At 38.7% G+C, this 19,216-nt stretch overlaps 1 protein-coding gene across 1 annotated transcript in view; it reads left to right on the top strand.

Moving 5' to 3' along the window:
• The first annotated feature begins 4,128 nt into the window (after nucleotides 1–4,128).
• LOC124289403 (cell wall protein AWA1-like) overlaps nucleotides 4,129–19,216 on the top strand; it is a 28,234-nt gene continuing 13,146 nt past the window's right edge. Inside the window, exon 1 of the mRNA XM_046726025.1 lies at nucleotides 4,129–4,198. Coding sequence (XP_046581981.1) covers nucleotides 4,132–4,198 — 67 coding nt within the window. The 5' untranslated portion in view covers nucleotides 4,129–4,131. The remainder of the gene's footprint in view (nucleotides 4,199–19,216) is intronic.

A 19,216-nucleotide genomic window follows, 5' to 3' on the forward strand; every position in this document is an offset into this window, starting at 1 on the left:
AAATTTGAATGTAGACACGGGTTTCATAAAAAAAAGCTGCTAATATGATGAACATTTTTATCAGGCCATAATCTTGCATGATATAAAGTTCGTTGGAACTTAACAAGTCGGAGAGTGATATATTGACCCCATTAAAATTCACCACCAGATTTACTGGCCCGACTAGATTTTTACTAGCCACGGGCTAACGGGCCAGTGGCTATTTCGCACACTGATACGACCTCAGCTGACACCACAATTGCCTTTCTACAGCAGTCGCGGACACACGCAGCTCACTCTTACACTTTTCATTAGGGATGCGAAACATTATACTTTACCCGCTGCTCTGAAATTTGCGCAAGGCAGAGGCGCAAACGCGAAAGGCGTTTGCTAATACAATTACTTGCTACACTTTCATTGAGACCCAGCGCTTTTGTCAGTCAAATATTGAAAAATGTGTTATAATTTGCGTTAAGTTTCACTTACAAAAATAACCGCAACGACAGTTAAGCTAGCTTGAACCTGATCTGAAGTATTCATAGTCCAGAAGTTTGTTAATGGTTTGACGTAAATATCCACATCGCGATGTAGCGTATCATGACCTATGTATCGTGATACGTATCGTATCGAGATTGAGCTGTATCGTTTCACCCCTAACACCTCGATTGTCTTGGTAGAGTCTGTTGCACGTGTCTACCACCAAGTATATAAATCAATCAGTCAATCTATCTTTGTTGAGACTTTGAATGTTGAAGCCTTCTTTTTATATTACGATTGAGCGAAATTAGTACGACGCACTTGGAAATATTGGAAATATAACTATGATGCTCAAAACGTTGTAAAATGTAGACACGAGGAGCTGGAGCTGTTGGATAGGTGAGGTTGGTAATTGAAAAGATGTGGTGTGTTTTGTCACTCTAAACATGAAGCAGAAGAGGCGTTTTCATTTTATTTCTAGTTCAGGTTGGTAAATCAGTGAAAGGTATACTATTTCACATATATCAGATCATCGATTTATCCGACGCTTAAATTAAACGTCTTTGTCGATTTCCCATATTAGATTTTGCCAGGACGATCCGGCATTTCGCAGTATATCTATAACGAAACAGATCGGCAAGAAGGGGCTTTGAAGTCGTGCCAGTCACAGGGGTTCGAATCACTGTTTGGACAATAATTTTTAAAAAATAAAATTCTAGATTTTTGCAGCCTTATATTGTTATTATATGTTATGAGTAACTTATATTTCAAATTTGAATGAAATCGGTGAAGAAATGGAGTTTTTAGAAAATTCTCCCGTAACGCTTATTACATAAAATACACACTAGGGAACTAGGGGAAGGACAGGGCAATCGTATCTTTGACGAGAATACCTGTCGTGTCTTCACTGACCATCCGTGATTGTTTTGATGTAATTTTCACTGCAATTTTGCCTTTTCAAGCCCAGTGGAATCTGTTTGGTGGAATACTCGAGACTGGTGATTCTCTGGCTGGACGGTGGGGAAACACCATAACCAGATGAACAATCAGTTACGTTGAACGGGGCTCCATGATAGGGATGGTGCCGTAGCCTAGTGGTCAAAGCGCCGCTCGTTACGGCGAAGACCCGGGTTCGATTCCCCACATGGGCACAATGTGTGAAGCCTATTTCTGGTGTACCGCGCTGTGATATTGCTGAAATATTGCTAAATGCGGGGTAAAACTAAACTCGCTCACTCACTATTCTTTGATGCAGACGTTATATATTTATGACATTTACCGACATTTTCAATATTAGCCGTCGGTTTGTTCCGGGTAGAAAGTCGAGCCAGTGTCTATCAGACCAGCAATAAGTGTCACTTATTTCTTCAGGGATGCCGTCATATCGATTGTATGGAAGAGATCAGCTAGACGTAAATTATAATCACATCCCGTCATGTGTGCGCCTGACTGCAGTTTTGTTTTGTTATAACTTATAACTTACACTATAAATGTCTGATGACAACGGAACCTCAGTCTGAAGACGTCCATTGTTTCGCGGTGTTGTCGATGTCAATGCGTAAACATCCCGTAGGTCTCACGTAACCGTTCAATGTTGCTGCATAATTTGCTTATCCATGGTATATGGGCATCCCCTGTGATTAGATATAGTCAGAAATAGCTTGGCTTAAGTGGTGTCGTTAAAAATGTTCGATTTCAGCAAGTTAGATCGTTCACGCTCTATGGTTCCTTGTCACGAAGCTGGTTGAGCCACCACTGTCGTCCGTTAGTGTTAAACAGTGTTTTTGATATTATCGTTTTGCTAAAGGGGGTTCAGTGCTTGATTGGGGAATGAGTATGGTGAGCCGCGTGTATCATGATTCCAGCACAGTCACGGCATGGAGCGGACGAATGGGCTTCACTTGCTGCACCAAATGTTCAATCGAACATGGACCTTTGGTTTGACGAGTGGACGCCATCTTCCATTTCGCAGTTTTACGTTCGAGGGTGGTAGCAGTTTGTCATTTTTGACTCGCACCCTTCTCACTTGTTAGGTTAGACGACATAATACGCATATATAATGGAAATTCAGCTAGAACTGTTTTGAATTTGTATTGGAACCATGTTCTTCGTGTTCATTTGTAGACAGTTTTATGTAAAGGTTTTGGGTTTATATTTGATGTTTTGATAAAATAGAAGGGACAAAGAAGCGATTGTACGTTCCGATACGTTCATCACGAACCGATGCACTCTGTTGCGATAGGATACGAGTGTGGTCGTCATGTCTTTCACGATCATGATCGAGGTGATCACGATTTGAGCTACGATTGGACCCCGACGGATGTATATACAGCCCGACTGACCATGGACTTTACTGTTTCTTGAACTTCAACAGAGTGAACACTACAACCCACAACCACGATTGATTCCGATCACCACGATTTGGAAGCACAATTAGACGCGATATGTTGCGCTTTGTTAAGATTCAATACGATCTGATGCGATGGTGACCATTGACAATTAATCGGGTTGATCGTAGAATCTTTTTGAACCGTCCAAAATGTTTCTACGATCAACACGATTAGTACCACGATTTCAGTCATGATAGTGTGAACGTAGCATCACAATTACATCTTGATAATAGTTTTAAAATTGTACGTTAATGTTTACACAACTCTGGTGTCTTAAAATACTTATATAACGGAAATACGAGAGCAAAGATATGGAGTTGTGTATTTTATGGATGTTTCAAACTTAGTGAATTTCGCACAACATTCCGTAATTTGTAAATATATCCGCTATGGATGAAGTCCTTCTCAGAAGCTGTACCACAGTACGGTGACGTGCGCACGTACCGCTAGGATTGCATAACAGCCTGCAGTAATAAGTTATGATCTGAATGGCAAGCTGATGGATCACGTAACAACGATCTGCTCATTAATCCTCTGATATCATTCTTTATTGCATGAGTACAAAAATTATTTACTAATGCTGTGTAATGGAATATCTCCCCTGCTGGTCAATTATCGCGGAAGAACTGCTCGCCATGGAGACCACGCGTAGCGCCATCACAACAGAGACAGCCACGAGCGTTCAGTAATTGTTTAGAATGGGTTTATCGTATGGCAACAAATTATCCCCCTTTATTGACTACGCTGGCAAGAACAATGGAGGCGATACCTAAACGCACCCGTTTATTGGTATATAATAGCCAGCTGTTATACAGTGTCTTAATGCATACGCTCCGTCAGAAACCGGAAAACAACGGGAATAAATTGGTTTTATTGCAGCTGCACTAATTAAGTCTCAGAAAAAGAGTGGTTTCACAAGTTTTCGTTCAGAGAGATTTGGGTCGTATTGAACCTGTCCTCAAAACGATTGTTCTTTTTAACGCATCGTTTAGGGCCCCTGCTGATTTGCGAGTGTTTGAATAATTAAAGCGCTCCTTTGAGAGACGGTTTGCAGTCACCAGTGATTGGACTATGCGACAGGTGCTTGCCGAATTCCCCGATGACAATACAAGCCCGTCACGACATAATTTCCTTTGCTGGATTACAGCTTAAGACATATCAATACCGTGATCAATTTTTAAGTGTGGGAGATAGGCCGCGGAAATAGTGAGATATTTTTGTGTTTGTACTAAGCAGTAAACGTTCATTCTGTCTTGTGAAATCAACGTGGAAGTATGTTGGTGGAATGACACCACCAAAAATGGCCCCATCCAACCTGGGGATACTCGTCACCCTAGCTGCCATCCTCACAGGTGAGACATCTCATGTAGCATCACTACTAGTATGTGTGAAATAATATTGGCACACATATTCAAGTCGTTTTACTCTGATTTTAGTGTTCAATTGGGGTTGTTCTTGGTTAATACCGAGTTTTTGTTATTCATACAGATTTTGTCTTTTTTCCACAATTGATCCAATATGACTGGTTATTATTTACGCTGTTTTTGTTTTTTAATTTGAAATATTTTCTCTCATTTGAAAAGAAGTACAGATGAATAAATAAGATATCAGTGAAAACACTCTTTACCGTAGATTCAATATTAGTGTTCTTGAGTAAACTGCTTATAACGTGCAGGTGTGCGTTGAGGTGGAAATTTTCCTTTCGTGGATACAATATTAATATTAGTGTACCTGACGTTTTAATAGTATACTGCAAATACACTTTGTTGATGGAAAACTCCCAAACGAAATAAACTTCGCTATTTAACCTTGATGTTTACAGCAGTACCGTTGACATTTCGTTCGTTTTAAATTTTACATAATATTGATACTGGTAAAAAAAATTCGAAAAGCGATGTAATTATGTAAACTGCGATGGCAATTGGCTGAAAATTGTAAATCTGCTTCATCACTTTCTCTTTATACGTCGATAAAACTATATTTGTCTCATGTCCTCGCACATCGCCACAAATTAAATGGGTTGTTTTCACATGTGATGAATGGATGATTTGAAGCATATTTTTATAGAACAATTTGTTTATCAACTGAGTGGCATACCCCATTCATAGTCCGTGTACACAGGCAATGCATCATTTTTTAGCTCTTCAGACGATAAAAGAAGTTATAAAATATCTATACATGCAGTATCAACGGTATACTAGAACACTGCGACTACTCCGGACTTAGCCGTGCGTCATTGTAACTAGGTACAGATCAAGGAATGGTGGCATAAACACAAATTAGACAGATCGATTTCATCCATTGTTTTAAACAAGACATAATCTCCACGATATCATGTATTTTTATAATATACAACATGTTTAATTTCTTATTTCAAAGAACGCTGTATTTGTTGGTTGGTGAAGTGTTCATATTGTCTTAATTGGTAACAATTTAATACACTTGTGAACAAATATGAAAAATGAGCATTTATAAACGACTTTTGATATTTTATTTGGTAATTTAACCATTTCGAAAATGAACGTAATGGTCGCCCGTGAAATGCGAATGGTCTGGACACGGTGTACAATGTTCAGGGTGCCGTTGTACAAAACAACCTTAGCGCTAAGGTGATCGTCCAATACCTCAACATAGACTTCAAATAGTCATAGTGCTAAGGATGATTTGTACAACGTCACCCCGGGACTGGTTCCACAAAGCGACCGTAGCGACGACTGTCGTAAGGTTAGGTTAAGCTATGGGAGTTACGATCACATAACGCTTCCTTAGCTTTGCGGACATGACATGTGTCAACCAAGTTGAGCCTGACTACCCGATCCATTACTCGCCTCTTGCGACAAGCATGGGTTAGTTACTGAAGACGAATTTTACCCAGATCTTCTAAAGTAGCAGTGTATTGTGTATTAAAACAGACAAGCAGGTTGAACGTCAGGTTGGCTGTGGTTTTAAACCCGTTTTGAACAATATTTCACTTATCCTGGATGGGAGAACTATTTGTGGAAGGCAGGACAGCCTGAAGTGGTGCACATCTTAGATGTTTATATCTTGTGGAAAACCACGCGAACATATACAATAACAAACCTTCATAACCATGACTAAACTGTGATTCGAACCCGTGATCATATTTGTGTCGTGTCAAAGGGACGCTACTCGACACAGCAAATTGTGACGCCTGAAACATTGGATGCAAATATGGACTCTCTGAAAAGAAAGAGTTCTTGTCATTTAGAAGATAAACCTATTTTCGGGATCTCATTTTCTTAAACCGTGACGAAATACAGTATTTAATATCGGAAGGTGTTGTGGGGTAGAATGGCAGAGAAAGCAATAACTCGTCAAGCCGAAGGTTCTTGCCCTCAAATATGTGAAGCCCATGGTTGCTGTCATCCTGTCGTGATTGCTGGAATAGTGCTAAAATTGCTTTATGTATGACTTTTCTAAATAAATGTAAGCTGACAGGCCGTGACCTGGGATGTACTGTATACAGGTGATAAATCTTTAGAGGCAATCTAATGTCAGCCGCTATAAATATTGTATCATACATGCGCCATGCTTGTAACTAAGGAAATCACCATAGGTGATATACATGCTTATGTTCAAATATTACAAAATTCCTTCTTGAAAACATTTATCAGCCTTGATACATACAAGTCGAAGCGTTGGAAATACCACAATGTAATTAGAATGCCAAAAATCGTTAAAAATATATTACTGGTCCTCTGGGGGCGTTGTATAAATTTGACCTTTTATTTTGTGTTTTTGTTGTAGGTTTTGTAGAACATTCTTATTGTGGTTTCTTTAGTAACGCCCTTCATGACCTATGGTTGATAATGCTAAGGACTGGTTTAACTTTAATTGTTTTCATCGTATTGGAGACGCAAACATCGCCTTCTGTCATTAAGGTCATAATGTACAATAACGTTTCTTTTCAAACAATTTCTATGCCGTACACGTCAAAGAAATCCAACTGAGCCTTCTTACATAGAGCCCCATAGGACATTTATCATGCAACTGTAAACGGCATTTGCTGTCACAGGATCTTAACGCCCCCACAGGACCTTAACGCAATGCAATAAAGGTGTGTCTTTAGGGCTTTTTGGTTGACTGCCGCGAGTGTTTCCAAAATATCAAGTGTAACCTGGATTTATAACATAGATGTTAGCGATTCGTAGCGTATATGTTAAACTAGAAACGGTTGAATACTTTCAACCACTTCACTTTTCACAGACATAAAACATTCGACTGTTGGGTGCAAATGAAGAGTGTACCGTGGTTCCAAGTACATGCACAGTTTCCATTCTGTTGCCGTTCCAAATATTTACAACATTATACGTATACTGATGTCAAGGATGAGGTTACATTTTGATGCTCTGTATCACTATTTTATGAAATAATGTATGGGACATTCTCGCGTTCTCGAACTTGTTCGCGGGAAGGTCCCTTGCAGTGTTCCATACAATTTACATGTAATTTCCTACATTCACGTTGAATTATTTGACCTGTAAAATGTTTAAACGTTCGTACGTACCGTTAACTACCGGCAGAACGTTTTGCGAGCATCAACAAACTGTGATATGTTGACCGCTACATAACGACATCTGTTAAATTACATACAGGTTTATGTTAATATGAACCCTTTATCGTTTACGTATATGGCTGAGGGCTGATGTACACAATCGACGTTGTTGATCACATGATTACGATATGGCGTATATGGCCTTATATGTACAACATATTCCCGCTGCCTACCTGACTGTGTAGAACAGGCGATCATAGCCACCAATACTGATATGCTTTGATGACTGCACACAGTCCGTGTATATAGTTAACAGATTATTCATGAACAGTGAGTTAGTGAGTGAGTTGAGATTTACAGTCACATCGGCATTATTTCAGCCACATCGTGACTAAAACAAGTTTCGAATTCATCATAAATACATGTAAATTATAAAAACCTGTCATCGAGGGACAGTAAAACAACTAGAATATCACAGTATCAAGGAATAAAAACTAAAGTACTGTCGGAAATAGAAAAAATACCCCTGTCTTTTCACATTTATATCTACAATTTAGGTAGTTAATATGTGAAAGTGTGGAATATCTGTTAAACCAAGTTCGGCCTAACTACAGTCGCGGTGGGAGGGAGATAGGAAACGTTTTTCTAAGTTTTGCCAGATTTTAAGAGTAAACATGATTTTCTGGATATCCTATTACCATCCCTCTGAACGCCAAGTTAGGCCGATGTGGGTTATTTCGACATGTGCTATTTTCAATTGTGTAAATTTTAGGGATACAGAGTAACAGCCTAAACACAGTTTTTTTCTATTTCCGACAGTACTTTAGCACCCCCCTCTAAAATTGGATTTCAAATAAGGACAATAAAATATAAACATTGGCTAACAACTGATATTCATGAACAGAACTGAAGGACAATGTTCTAGACATAACACTCTTAGCACTAGTCACATACAGACAATGTTCTAGACATAACACTCTAAGCACTAGTCACATACAGACAATGTTCTAGACATAACACTCTTAGCACTAGTCACATACAGACAATGTTCTCATAACACTCTAAGCACTAGTCACATACAGACAATGTTCTAGACATCACACTCTAAGCACTAGTCACATACAGACAATGTTCTAGACATAACACTCTAAGCACTAGTCACATACAGACAATGTTCTAGACATAACACTCTAAGCACTAGTCACATACATACAATGTTCTAGACATAACACTCTAAGCACTAGTCACATACAGACAATGTTCTAGACATAACACTCTAAGCACTAGTCACATACAGACAATGTTCTAGACATAACACTCTAAGCACTAGTCACATACAGACAATGTTCTAGACATAACACTCTAAGCACTACATACAGACAATGTTCTAGACATCACATAGTCACATACAGACAATGTTCTAGACATAACACTCTAAGCACTAGTCACATACAGACAATGTTCTAGACATAACACTCTAAGCACTAGTCACATACAGACAATGTTCTAGACATAACACTCTAAGCACTAGTCACATACAGACAATGTTCTAGACATAACGCTCTAAGCACTAGTCACATACAGACAATGTTCTAGACATAACACTCTAAGCACTAGTCACATACAGACAATGTTCTAGACATAACACTCTAAGCACTAGTCACATACAGACAATGTTCTAGACATAACACTCTAAGCACTAGTCACATACAGACAATGTTCTAGACATAACACTCTAAGCACTAGTCACATACAGACAATGTTCTAGACATAACACTCTAAGCACTAGTCACATACAGACAATGTTCTAGACATAACGCTCTAAGCACTAGTCACATACAGACAATGTTCTAGACATAACACTCTAAGCACTAGTCACATACAGACAATGTTCTAGACATAACACTCTAAGCACTAGTCACATACAGACAATGTTCTAGACATAACGCTCTAAGCACTAGTCACATACAGACAATGTTCTAGACATAACACTCTAAGCACTAGTCACATACAGACAATGTTCTAGACATAACGCTCTAAGCACTAGTCACATACAGACAATGTTCTAGACATAACACTCTAAGCACTAGTCACATACAGACAATGTTCTAGACATAACGCTCTAAGCACTAGTCACATACAGACAATGTTCTAGACATAACACTCTGAGCACTAGTCACATACAGACAATGTTCTAGACATAACACTCTGAGCACTAGTCACATACAGACAATGTTCTAGACATAACACTCTAAGCACTAGTCACATACAGACAATGTTCTAGACATAACACTCTAAGCACTAGTCACATACAGACAATGTTATATGTCCGCGCTCAGAGTACTACTTGCACAGAGACAACGTTCTATACATTGTCCCTCGTAAAACTAACTGTAGTGAGACAACGCTCTATGTATGACACTCACAACACCAATTACACAGAGACTATTACCCTCTAAAAAAGACAATATTCTATGCATGACATCCTGAGTGCTAATCACACAGGGGTACTCAGTACGTAGCACTCAAAGGGCCGATCACCAAGTCAGACCTACTCTGGAAACAGACATCAGACAAAAGAGCACTATCCATCTTTAAGAAGCAATATTTTTTTCTGCTAGTTTGTATGTTACATACTAAGGATTATGCCTCGCATGTGCAATGGTAGTTTACAGAGTCTTTTCTTTCCAACTGCTACTCCCATTCCCTATACATGGCTGAGGCTGAGGTCATCATTCGACTGACTGACTGACTGAGTTTGGTTTTACGCCGCTTTTAGCAATATTCCAGCAACATCACGGCGGGGGACACCAGAAATGGGCTTCACACATTGTGCCCATGTGGGGAATCGAACCCGGTCATCATTCGAGGTCAGTTAGAAAGATCATGATAGATGTAAAGTAGTAACTGTTATGTATCCGAATGAGAATTTGCATGAACGTCAGTTTGCAAACAAGCGTAGACAAGTGTAGCATTGGTATGGATTATGAGATTGTTTTTTCGATATTATTTGGAATTACTAGGTTATTTATAGAAACAGAGGTTGTTGTAAATTTTATCAAAATGCACCCAGATTCCAATAAAAGAAAACAGTTGGGTTTGTTTTGGGTTTCTTTTTTTTTGTGGTTTTTGTTTTTGTTTTTGTTTCCATGATTTGTAGAACCGGGCACTGGACATTATACAGAGTGTCAAAACCATTCGTATTTCATAGAGGAAGAGCCCTATTCTTGAAACAAAACCTACGCATGTTTATAAACTTAACTCCAGTTGTCACAATGTGCAGAAAATAACAGTTGGTGTTTCTGTCAAGGAAACATTAAAGATGAAAATATAATTCCTGAATAACAAAGGGATTGGTTCCTTAATTGCCGCTTGTATTTACAAAATTTTATGAACTGCTTTGAACCGTTTATGGTTTGGAAGTGAACCTTTGAAGGAAGCGCAATTTGTTTCATTGGAAATACAAGACATATAATGCCACAATAATAGCAACAGCTACCATTTCATCCCACGGTTTAGCAGGGGTTTTAAGGTAAATTGAAAAGCTTAATATACTCCGGATAGTCTTCAATACTTCACGGTCATGTGTACACGTTACCTCATCAACGAGGTCATCACTGGAGATCATCTCGGAGGTTACAACGTTCGCCCGTCAGGGTCCGGGTTCGATTCCACATTTGAGTACAATCTGTGATGTCACCCTTCCGTGAAAACCGCTAGATTATTGCTGAAATCTGCGTACATCTATACTCTCACTTTATAGTTATCCCTAATATCGTCTATATTTTAATGAATCATACGTAAGTTGTAATTCAAAAAGTGTTTTTTTGAAAGGAAACCCCAAACAGCTCAAAAATACATACTGGTATATATGTTTCATACATAAACTTGTGGTGGTATTGTGGTCACTTTTCACTTTTAACCAAAAAAGTAAAACACACTTTTAATAAATGGACAATGAATGTATTTCTCGTTTAATGACCGATAACTCTCATAGTCAAGGGGGCGGTGGGTTAGCCTAATGGTTAAAACGTTCGCTCGTCACGCCGAAGATCCGGTTTCGATTCCCCACATGGGTACAATGTGAGAAGCCCATTTATGGTGTCCCCAGCCGTGATATTGCTGGGATATTGCTAAAAGCGGCGTAAAAACAAACTCACTCACTCACTAATAGTCCATGACGGTGACATTTTGGAAACACCATAACCAGATCAGTTACTTTGAACGGCGCTCCACGAGAGGGGGCGGTGGGGTAGCCTAGTGGTTAAAGCGTTGGCTCGTCACGCCGCAGACATGGGTTCAATTCCCCACATGGGTACATTGTGTGAAGCCCATTTCTGGTGTCCCCGTCGTGATATTGCTGGAATATTGCTAAAAGCGGCGTAAAACCATACTCACACACTCTTCCATAAGTATTCTTGTTATGTGTAATGTGAGAACAAAATGTCCGCACTTATTCATTTTGTATTGAATACTTACAGACCGCAGCTATATAGCTGGAATATAGCTGAGTGCGGCGTTAAACTAAACTCATTCACTCACTCACTTTTGTATTGAATATGATCAGAAACATTCTGAATACAATGCTGACTGTTCCTCTTCGTGTTGTGAAGACATTGCTTAGCACCACGCTAACAATATTGGTAGTTATAGAAGCTGTGACAAAAAGAAGATGTACTTTTTGACATTTTTGTAGTAGTAGTAGTAGTAGTAGTAGTAGTCATAGTGGTGGTGGTGGTGGTAGTAGTAGTAGTAGTAGTAGTACATACTCACTTGACATGCTTTGCACCAACCACTGAGAAAGAGATCAGTATATTAATTGCAAGAAGTCCAACTAAAACGTGTTCTCTCGATCCTTGTCCAACATGGCTTATTAAAAAACAGCCCACAGGCCGTCATACCAACTATTACATCCATAGTGGACCAGTCACTAAGTCAATGCCAGGTATCATCGTCACTGAAGGAAGCACTAATAACACCTCTTTTAAAGAAGCCAACATTAGAACCAAATGTCTTTAAGAACTATCGTCCAATCTAAATCTGCCATTCACTTCAAAATTGATAGAGCGTGTTGTGGCAAATCAACTGAAACAACACCTCCTGGACAAAAACCTTTGTGATATCATGCAGTCAGCATACCAAATAGGTCACAGCACTGAAACAGCTTTGCTGCGTGTGCAGAATGACCTTCTGCATGCTGTTGATTCCAAGGCAGCGGCAATTCTTGTCCTCTTGGATCTATCAGCAGCTTTTGACGCAATAGACCATTCCACTCTCTTGGAAACTCTACAGTTACGTCTTGGAGTCACTGGCGATGCGTTATCATGGTTTCAATCGTATCTCACAGGATGCAAGCAATCAGTTATCATCGATGGGGTAAGGTCTGAGAGCAGAGAATTAAGGTTTGGAGTGCCACAAGGCTCAGTCCTAGGCCCAACCCTGTTCACTGTATACACCATACCCGTTGGTGATATAGCCCGGGCCCACAATCTCAGTTACCATCTCTATGCTGATGACACTCAGCTCTATCTTGGATTCAAGCCACTAACTGCATCTTCTGTACAGAATACCCTGCAGACAATAACAAATTGCATAGCTAAGATCAAATGTTGGATGAAGGGTAATTTTTTTAAATTGAACGATGACAAAACTGAGATTCTCATCATCAACTCCAAACAAACAAAATCAAAGTTCAAGGTCCCTGGAGTTCAAATTGGAGACACGTTTGTTCAACCAGAAAGCCATGCTCGAAATCTAGGTGTCATCTTTGACTCAACATTAAGCACGGAAAATCACGTCAGTAACATCTGCAAATCTGTAAATTTCCACCTAAGGAACATCAGACAGATTAGCAGGTACATGGACACACCATCAGTAAAATGCCTAACCCATGCATTTGTGATATCACGTTTAGATTACTGCAATAGTCTACTCTATGTAATACAGCAGAAGTACATGGACAAGTTACAGCGTGATCAAAACACAGCTGCCAGGCTCATAACAGTTTATTAACACGCACACATATGTATGTGCACATTACAAGAGACCTGAAGGACTTTCACTGGCTCCCTGTAAAAGACAGAGTTGTATTCAAACTTCTTGTGTTTGTTTACAAGTCCATTAATGTTCTTGCTCCATTCTATCTCCAGGAACTAGTAAACCTTCACAAACCTGGAAGGTCACTCAGGTCAGCTGGTCAGCAAAGCTTAGATGTTCCATTTGTCCGAACCACAACATACGGTGACAGAACGTTTAGCAGAGTGGTGCTGTACTCTGGAATGGATTACCTGAAAATGTCAGAAAATCGGAAAATATCCGACTAAGCGCACATGAGCAGGACTCTGGATATGTAGCGCTATACAAATGTCTAATCTGATTTGATTTGATAGTAGTAGTAGTAGTAGTAGTAGTGGTGGTGGTAGTAGTAGTAGTAGTAGTAGTAGTAGTAGTAGTAGTAGTAGTAGTAGTAGTAGTAGTAGTAGTAGTAGTAGTAGTAGTAGTAGTAGTAGTAGTAGTAGTAGTAGTAGTAGTAGTGGTGGTGGTAGTAGTAGTAGTAGTAGTAGTAGTAATAGTGACAATCATGTTAATGTAGATGTGTTTTTGGTTGTGGTTGTGGTTGTGGATGTGGTTCTGGTAGTTGGTGATTATTAGTTTGTTTTGAAGCAGATGTCATCGTCGTCGTTGATGCGATCGCTATATTTATTTGACCATAGCACATCTCATCTACAGTGCTATGTTGATGGCCGAGCGCCTATACCACTGCACAGTGAGACCACGTGACGTCTACTTACCCCGGAAACTATTCAAAATCTGTTTCCAGTGTGAATCATTGAATTCAGTCTTGTACCTAAGTTCCACCTCTTGACTTGAACAGGGAAGACAAATATTAAGAAACGTGTCTTTTTAGTATCGACGTATATTTGACCTTTTAAAAACCATCTTTTTCGACATGGCTAAGGGAGCGGATGAGTTTAGGGTGTATATCACAGTGAAGTAGAAATATAATACACTTGTAATTGAGTATCTGTGTTACATGGCTGATTGTACGCTAGCGTGCGGAGATTGTTTGGTCTGCCTGGTACAGTCTCCATTATTTACAGGTAGTCATGATTTATAGCTACAATATCGATCAAGACATCCTCCCGAAACCTCTACAGGGCAAAACCTCTACAGACAGAAAGAACATGGTGCATGTTCAAGTACACTGCGTTGCTCCCAGATACCTTCTACCCGGAATGGTATAACTCAATATTAACATGACAGAATTCAGACTTGCCTATCCTTACGATTTGGGCGTAAGGCTTACTATTTTTGGTGCTAAATTACGACCTTACGATCATACTGAAATTCCTTACCACTTCTACAAATAAATGGTAGAATACTAGAATGATATAGGCATGCCCATGCAATTTACAGAGTCATTTACGGTACATAAAGTACTGAAAAACAGAAGGCGCATCATAAACATTATACATAAATAATCTGTGCATTTTACAGTGCTGGTAAAGTATATTTCAAAGTGAAAGACTTAATAAACCGTTAATTAGATCGGCACCACATTTGACTATTAAACACTATGTTAAGAGTTTAACCATCAATATCTTTCCTTTATTTCTTGACATTAACATGCCTTACTATCAAATGCACCTGCCTTACTATTGTTTTAGCTGATCTTACTATTTTCTTTAAAAGGGGTAGGCAAGTTTGCAGAATTGGTGTATGTGTAATTCGTATAGGTAACCATATAAAGGAACTGTACATCAAAACATAACATTAACTAGAACAGCATTAATGACTGCGTAAAGTGTAAGATATGTGAAGTTCAAATTGGTGAATATCTAAAGGAATTTACAGCAAAGTGTAACATTAAATTTAACAGAATCTTTTCCGCATCAACGCCAAGTTGTTATATTTACGAATTACGCGGAAATAGCAATATTGGGCGAAACGAATTAATTTTTTATGCAGGATGAAAACACTTTGCAGTTTGGTAGGCAAGTGACAAAAGAGTTTGATCTCCACACCAGAGACACGGGTTCGATTCTCCACCTACATATAAGTGTTTTATGTTGAGCCTGCTCTTTTTTATAGAGGATTGTGAATTTAATCAAATTCACCATTATGCAAACTACGTCTTACTGAACGAAACAATACGTATACATATCATAATATATACCCATCATTATATGATAGAATATATACATTATACACCGAATCATTCACATATTTATAGCTACAACGCAGTAACATCCCATGAACTTACGTTTTTTTACGGAAACATCGTTTAGTAAATGAGGATGGGCGACAAAGTGAAAAATAAACAACTGTGAAGCGTATTATATTTTTCATTTATATCTAAGCCATTCAGCCTTTACGTAAACAGTATCTATTTCTCGTCAATGAGCACCCGAAGTTTCCATCATAAATCTCACACGCATAACTGTCATTATGTCATACAGATGAAGCTCTTTCAAAAAATATTTCCTCAATTATCCAGCCATTAGTGTGTAATATGTAACTATTATCGCGCCATGTTAAAAAATCATGGGATCCTAATATTGGATATTTAAAAAATATTGTATACCACTCCTTTGTAAATCAAAACCTAACAAAACCTCTGGTGGTGTGTTCAGTCTCACACGTTTTCAGATCTGCAGTGTTGTAACATAACGGTCAATAACTTTGATGCAAACAAAGAAACGGCTTCGTTAAACTACCGTTAGCCGCTCCGTCCAATGTGCCGTTCTTGATAGTGCAATTCAATATCGTCTATTGGATATCGATCTCATCTGATTATTAATTTCTAACGATTATGGTATTTGACAGCATGGTTTTTATACCTATTTCAACATTATTACTGGGCGGATTATCCGCTGATGTGGTTATTGTCCAACGTGCATGGGGAAATAGGATTGCGAGTTGTATACGTTTCAGTTCCGCGGTACCCGTGTTTATTACGAAAGCCGGTTTTTTTCGTACAAAGATAATTAGTCCATGAGTCATATACAGGCTTACGAAATGACTGTTATCTTTCGAGTTTTCAGAGCAAATATTACGAAACTGATATCACGAATCGAGTGTTAGTATACCTCTACTTTTAGCCTAGGTGTTAAAGCGTTCATCGTCACGCCGAAGACCAGGGTTCGATTCCCCACATGGAAGCGACATATCAATATCTTTTTCTAGTGATATAACGAAACGAGTGTTCGTGACCGTTTATAATCTATGGCTCGGGGGCTTGATGATGATTGTTATGGAGAAGTATGTACAATGTGAATTACCCACCCAAATTAATGTACAAAGTAAGTGTGACCACCACCCGACTACATGTCATGTACAAAAGCAATGGAGACACACACACACCCCTCCTCAAGTACATGTGTACAAATTGACCACTCCCTTACCTCCCCAGAACAAAATGGGTGAGAAGTGTACAAAATTGACCACCCCCTTACCTCCCCAGAAAGAGGTACCCTTACCCACCCACCCACCCTAAAATCCTCATCACCCCTTCTATCCATAAATTATGAATGGTCCCTTAGTATATCTCTACTGGAAAAGAATCCCCATTTTGCAATTGATGGAGGTGGTGGCGTAGCCAAGTGGTTAAAGCGTTCGTCCCTTATGCCGCGAAGGCCAGGGTTCGATTCCCCACATGGATACAACGAGTGAAGCTCACTTCTGGTTTCCACCGCCATGGTATTGCTGGAATATTGCTAAAAGCGGCGTAAACCTGCATTCACTCACTCATCGTGGTTATTGTTGGTTGGTTGGTTTGATGTTTAACGCCGCACTCAGCAATATTCCAGCTATATGGCAGCAGTCTGTAAATAATCGAGTCTGGACCAGACAATCCAGTGATCAACAGCATGAGCATTCGTGGATATTATATAGTATGGACTGTCGGATGTCAACTGAACAAGAAGATAAAGCCATCATTATATCTTTTTCAAATAAGTGCATTAGTACAACAACGTATATATTACATATCTCATTATAACAAAATAGGATCCTTGGTGCTACATATATTATAACAAAGTGTGTGTTTTTTATACGCTGATACAACCAACATTACTTTATAGGGCTGAAATATGGGGAATGCATAAATTTGATCAAATAGAAAAGGTCCATTTGATAGCCTGTAAAAGATTTTTAAATGCCACTCCACAAACTCCTTTCGCTATTGTCTATGCCGAGTGTGGAACATACCCTCTCTTTATAAATGCATTGTGTAAACCCTTTAAATATTGGTTAAAAATCACTCGTATGAATGAAGACAGAATTCCTTTAAAAGTCTATAAATTGCAAATGTACTATGATAACTGGGGATATAATACATATGCTTCATATATAAGAAATACTCTTTTTTCACATGGTTTTGGTTATGTCTGGGTTTCTCAGACGGTCGGTGATAAAGTTTCTTATATAAATGAATTTAAATCAGTTGCAATGACTATGTTTTTACCAGTCATGAACGTGTATATAAAATAACAGCTCGCGATATTGTATATAGAGAGGATTAAAAGTCTTTTAGCTCCCGAAAAATATACATCCAAATGTTGTCGACAGAAAATTCCGCAAAATTCAGATGTGGATTGCTAGATTAAAGCATACTGAAGGTAGATGGCAAAATATTAATGTAACGGAACGGAAGTGTCCATTGTGCAATTTAGGAATAGAAGATGAATGCCACTATTTTGTAATGTCTATAATGGTCTTAGATCAAAATATTTACCATCTGTATATTGTCAAAAACCTAATTATCGTAAGTTGAAAGTCCTATCAACTATAATAACGAAACACTTCTAAGACAATCATGTACATATTAATACCATGCATACGAACTAAGAGAATCAAAATACTTGCCATTGCATTAAGATACATATTTTGTATGATTACTCCACGTACTTTTATTTTATTTTTTTATTACTCAAAGAATAAAAAGAAGATGTAATCCAGAAAATTCTTTATGTTCATCAAATAGCATCTTCTAAAATGCAAATCAAGCATCTACTCTACCATTGTATCTGTGAAAATGTATGTAAAATTTGTATATATGTTGTATCGGGCCTGTGGCCTATAGACAATAAAAGACTCGACTTGGCTAAACCGTAAAATGAAACACCATTTGCACATCAATTCAACTTGTTAACATACAATCTGAAAAAATACCCGACTTGCACAGGCCACCGGTTCTCGCACTTTGAAAACGACACACAGAAACGGGAAACGTTTTGTGAAATATACACTGAAACGACCTCAACGCAAAAATAATTTCTCAGTAGCACAAGACACCAGTTCTGTACATACAAAGTTACAAGAAGAACTATCCAATGGTTTCAGAGTTAAACTCCGGAAACGAAACGAAGGGACAGACCACGTTTCTGCATTCCCAGCAACATTTTGGTTTCTGGGCGTGGCGTGATAAAAACCATTTATTGTTTTATCGGCATTCTAGAAGTTGGTGAGTCAGTAATAAAGCAGACTAGTTTATGGACAACAACTTCGAAGTTTCCGCGCAGATTCCTAGACTCTTTTAGCTTGAAAATGGTGTAAGAATCTACACCGAAACGTCGCTCCGTGAATAAAGAAACCGTTGTTGTCAATGTTAAATATTAATGTACTTTTTTACTTCCGTATTCAGCAATTACTAGTACGTATTATATTTGCATCGATGAAGTTCCGTGTATGTACTCAAACCAACAACGACAAATATTTTCTGGCAACTGAATTGTATCAATTACTACTCCCTTGTCGTCCTTCATGTTTCGTGGTTTAAACCTAAACCTATCTATTTGTTGTCATTCTCTTGGCGCTCGGTTAAAGAATTTATTACATGTATGATTAGAGACAG

This window comes from Haliotis rubra, unplaced genomic scaffold (assembly GCF_003918875.1).
Source record: "Haliotis rubra isolate DU_JTF1 unplaced genomic scaffold, ASM391887v1 Scf44, whole genome shotgun sequence".
Lineage (NCBI taxonomy): Eukaryota > Metazoa > Mollusca > Gastropoda > Lepetellida > Haliotidae > Haliotis > Haliotis rubra.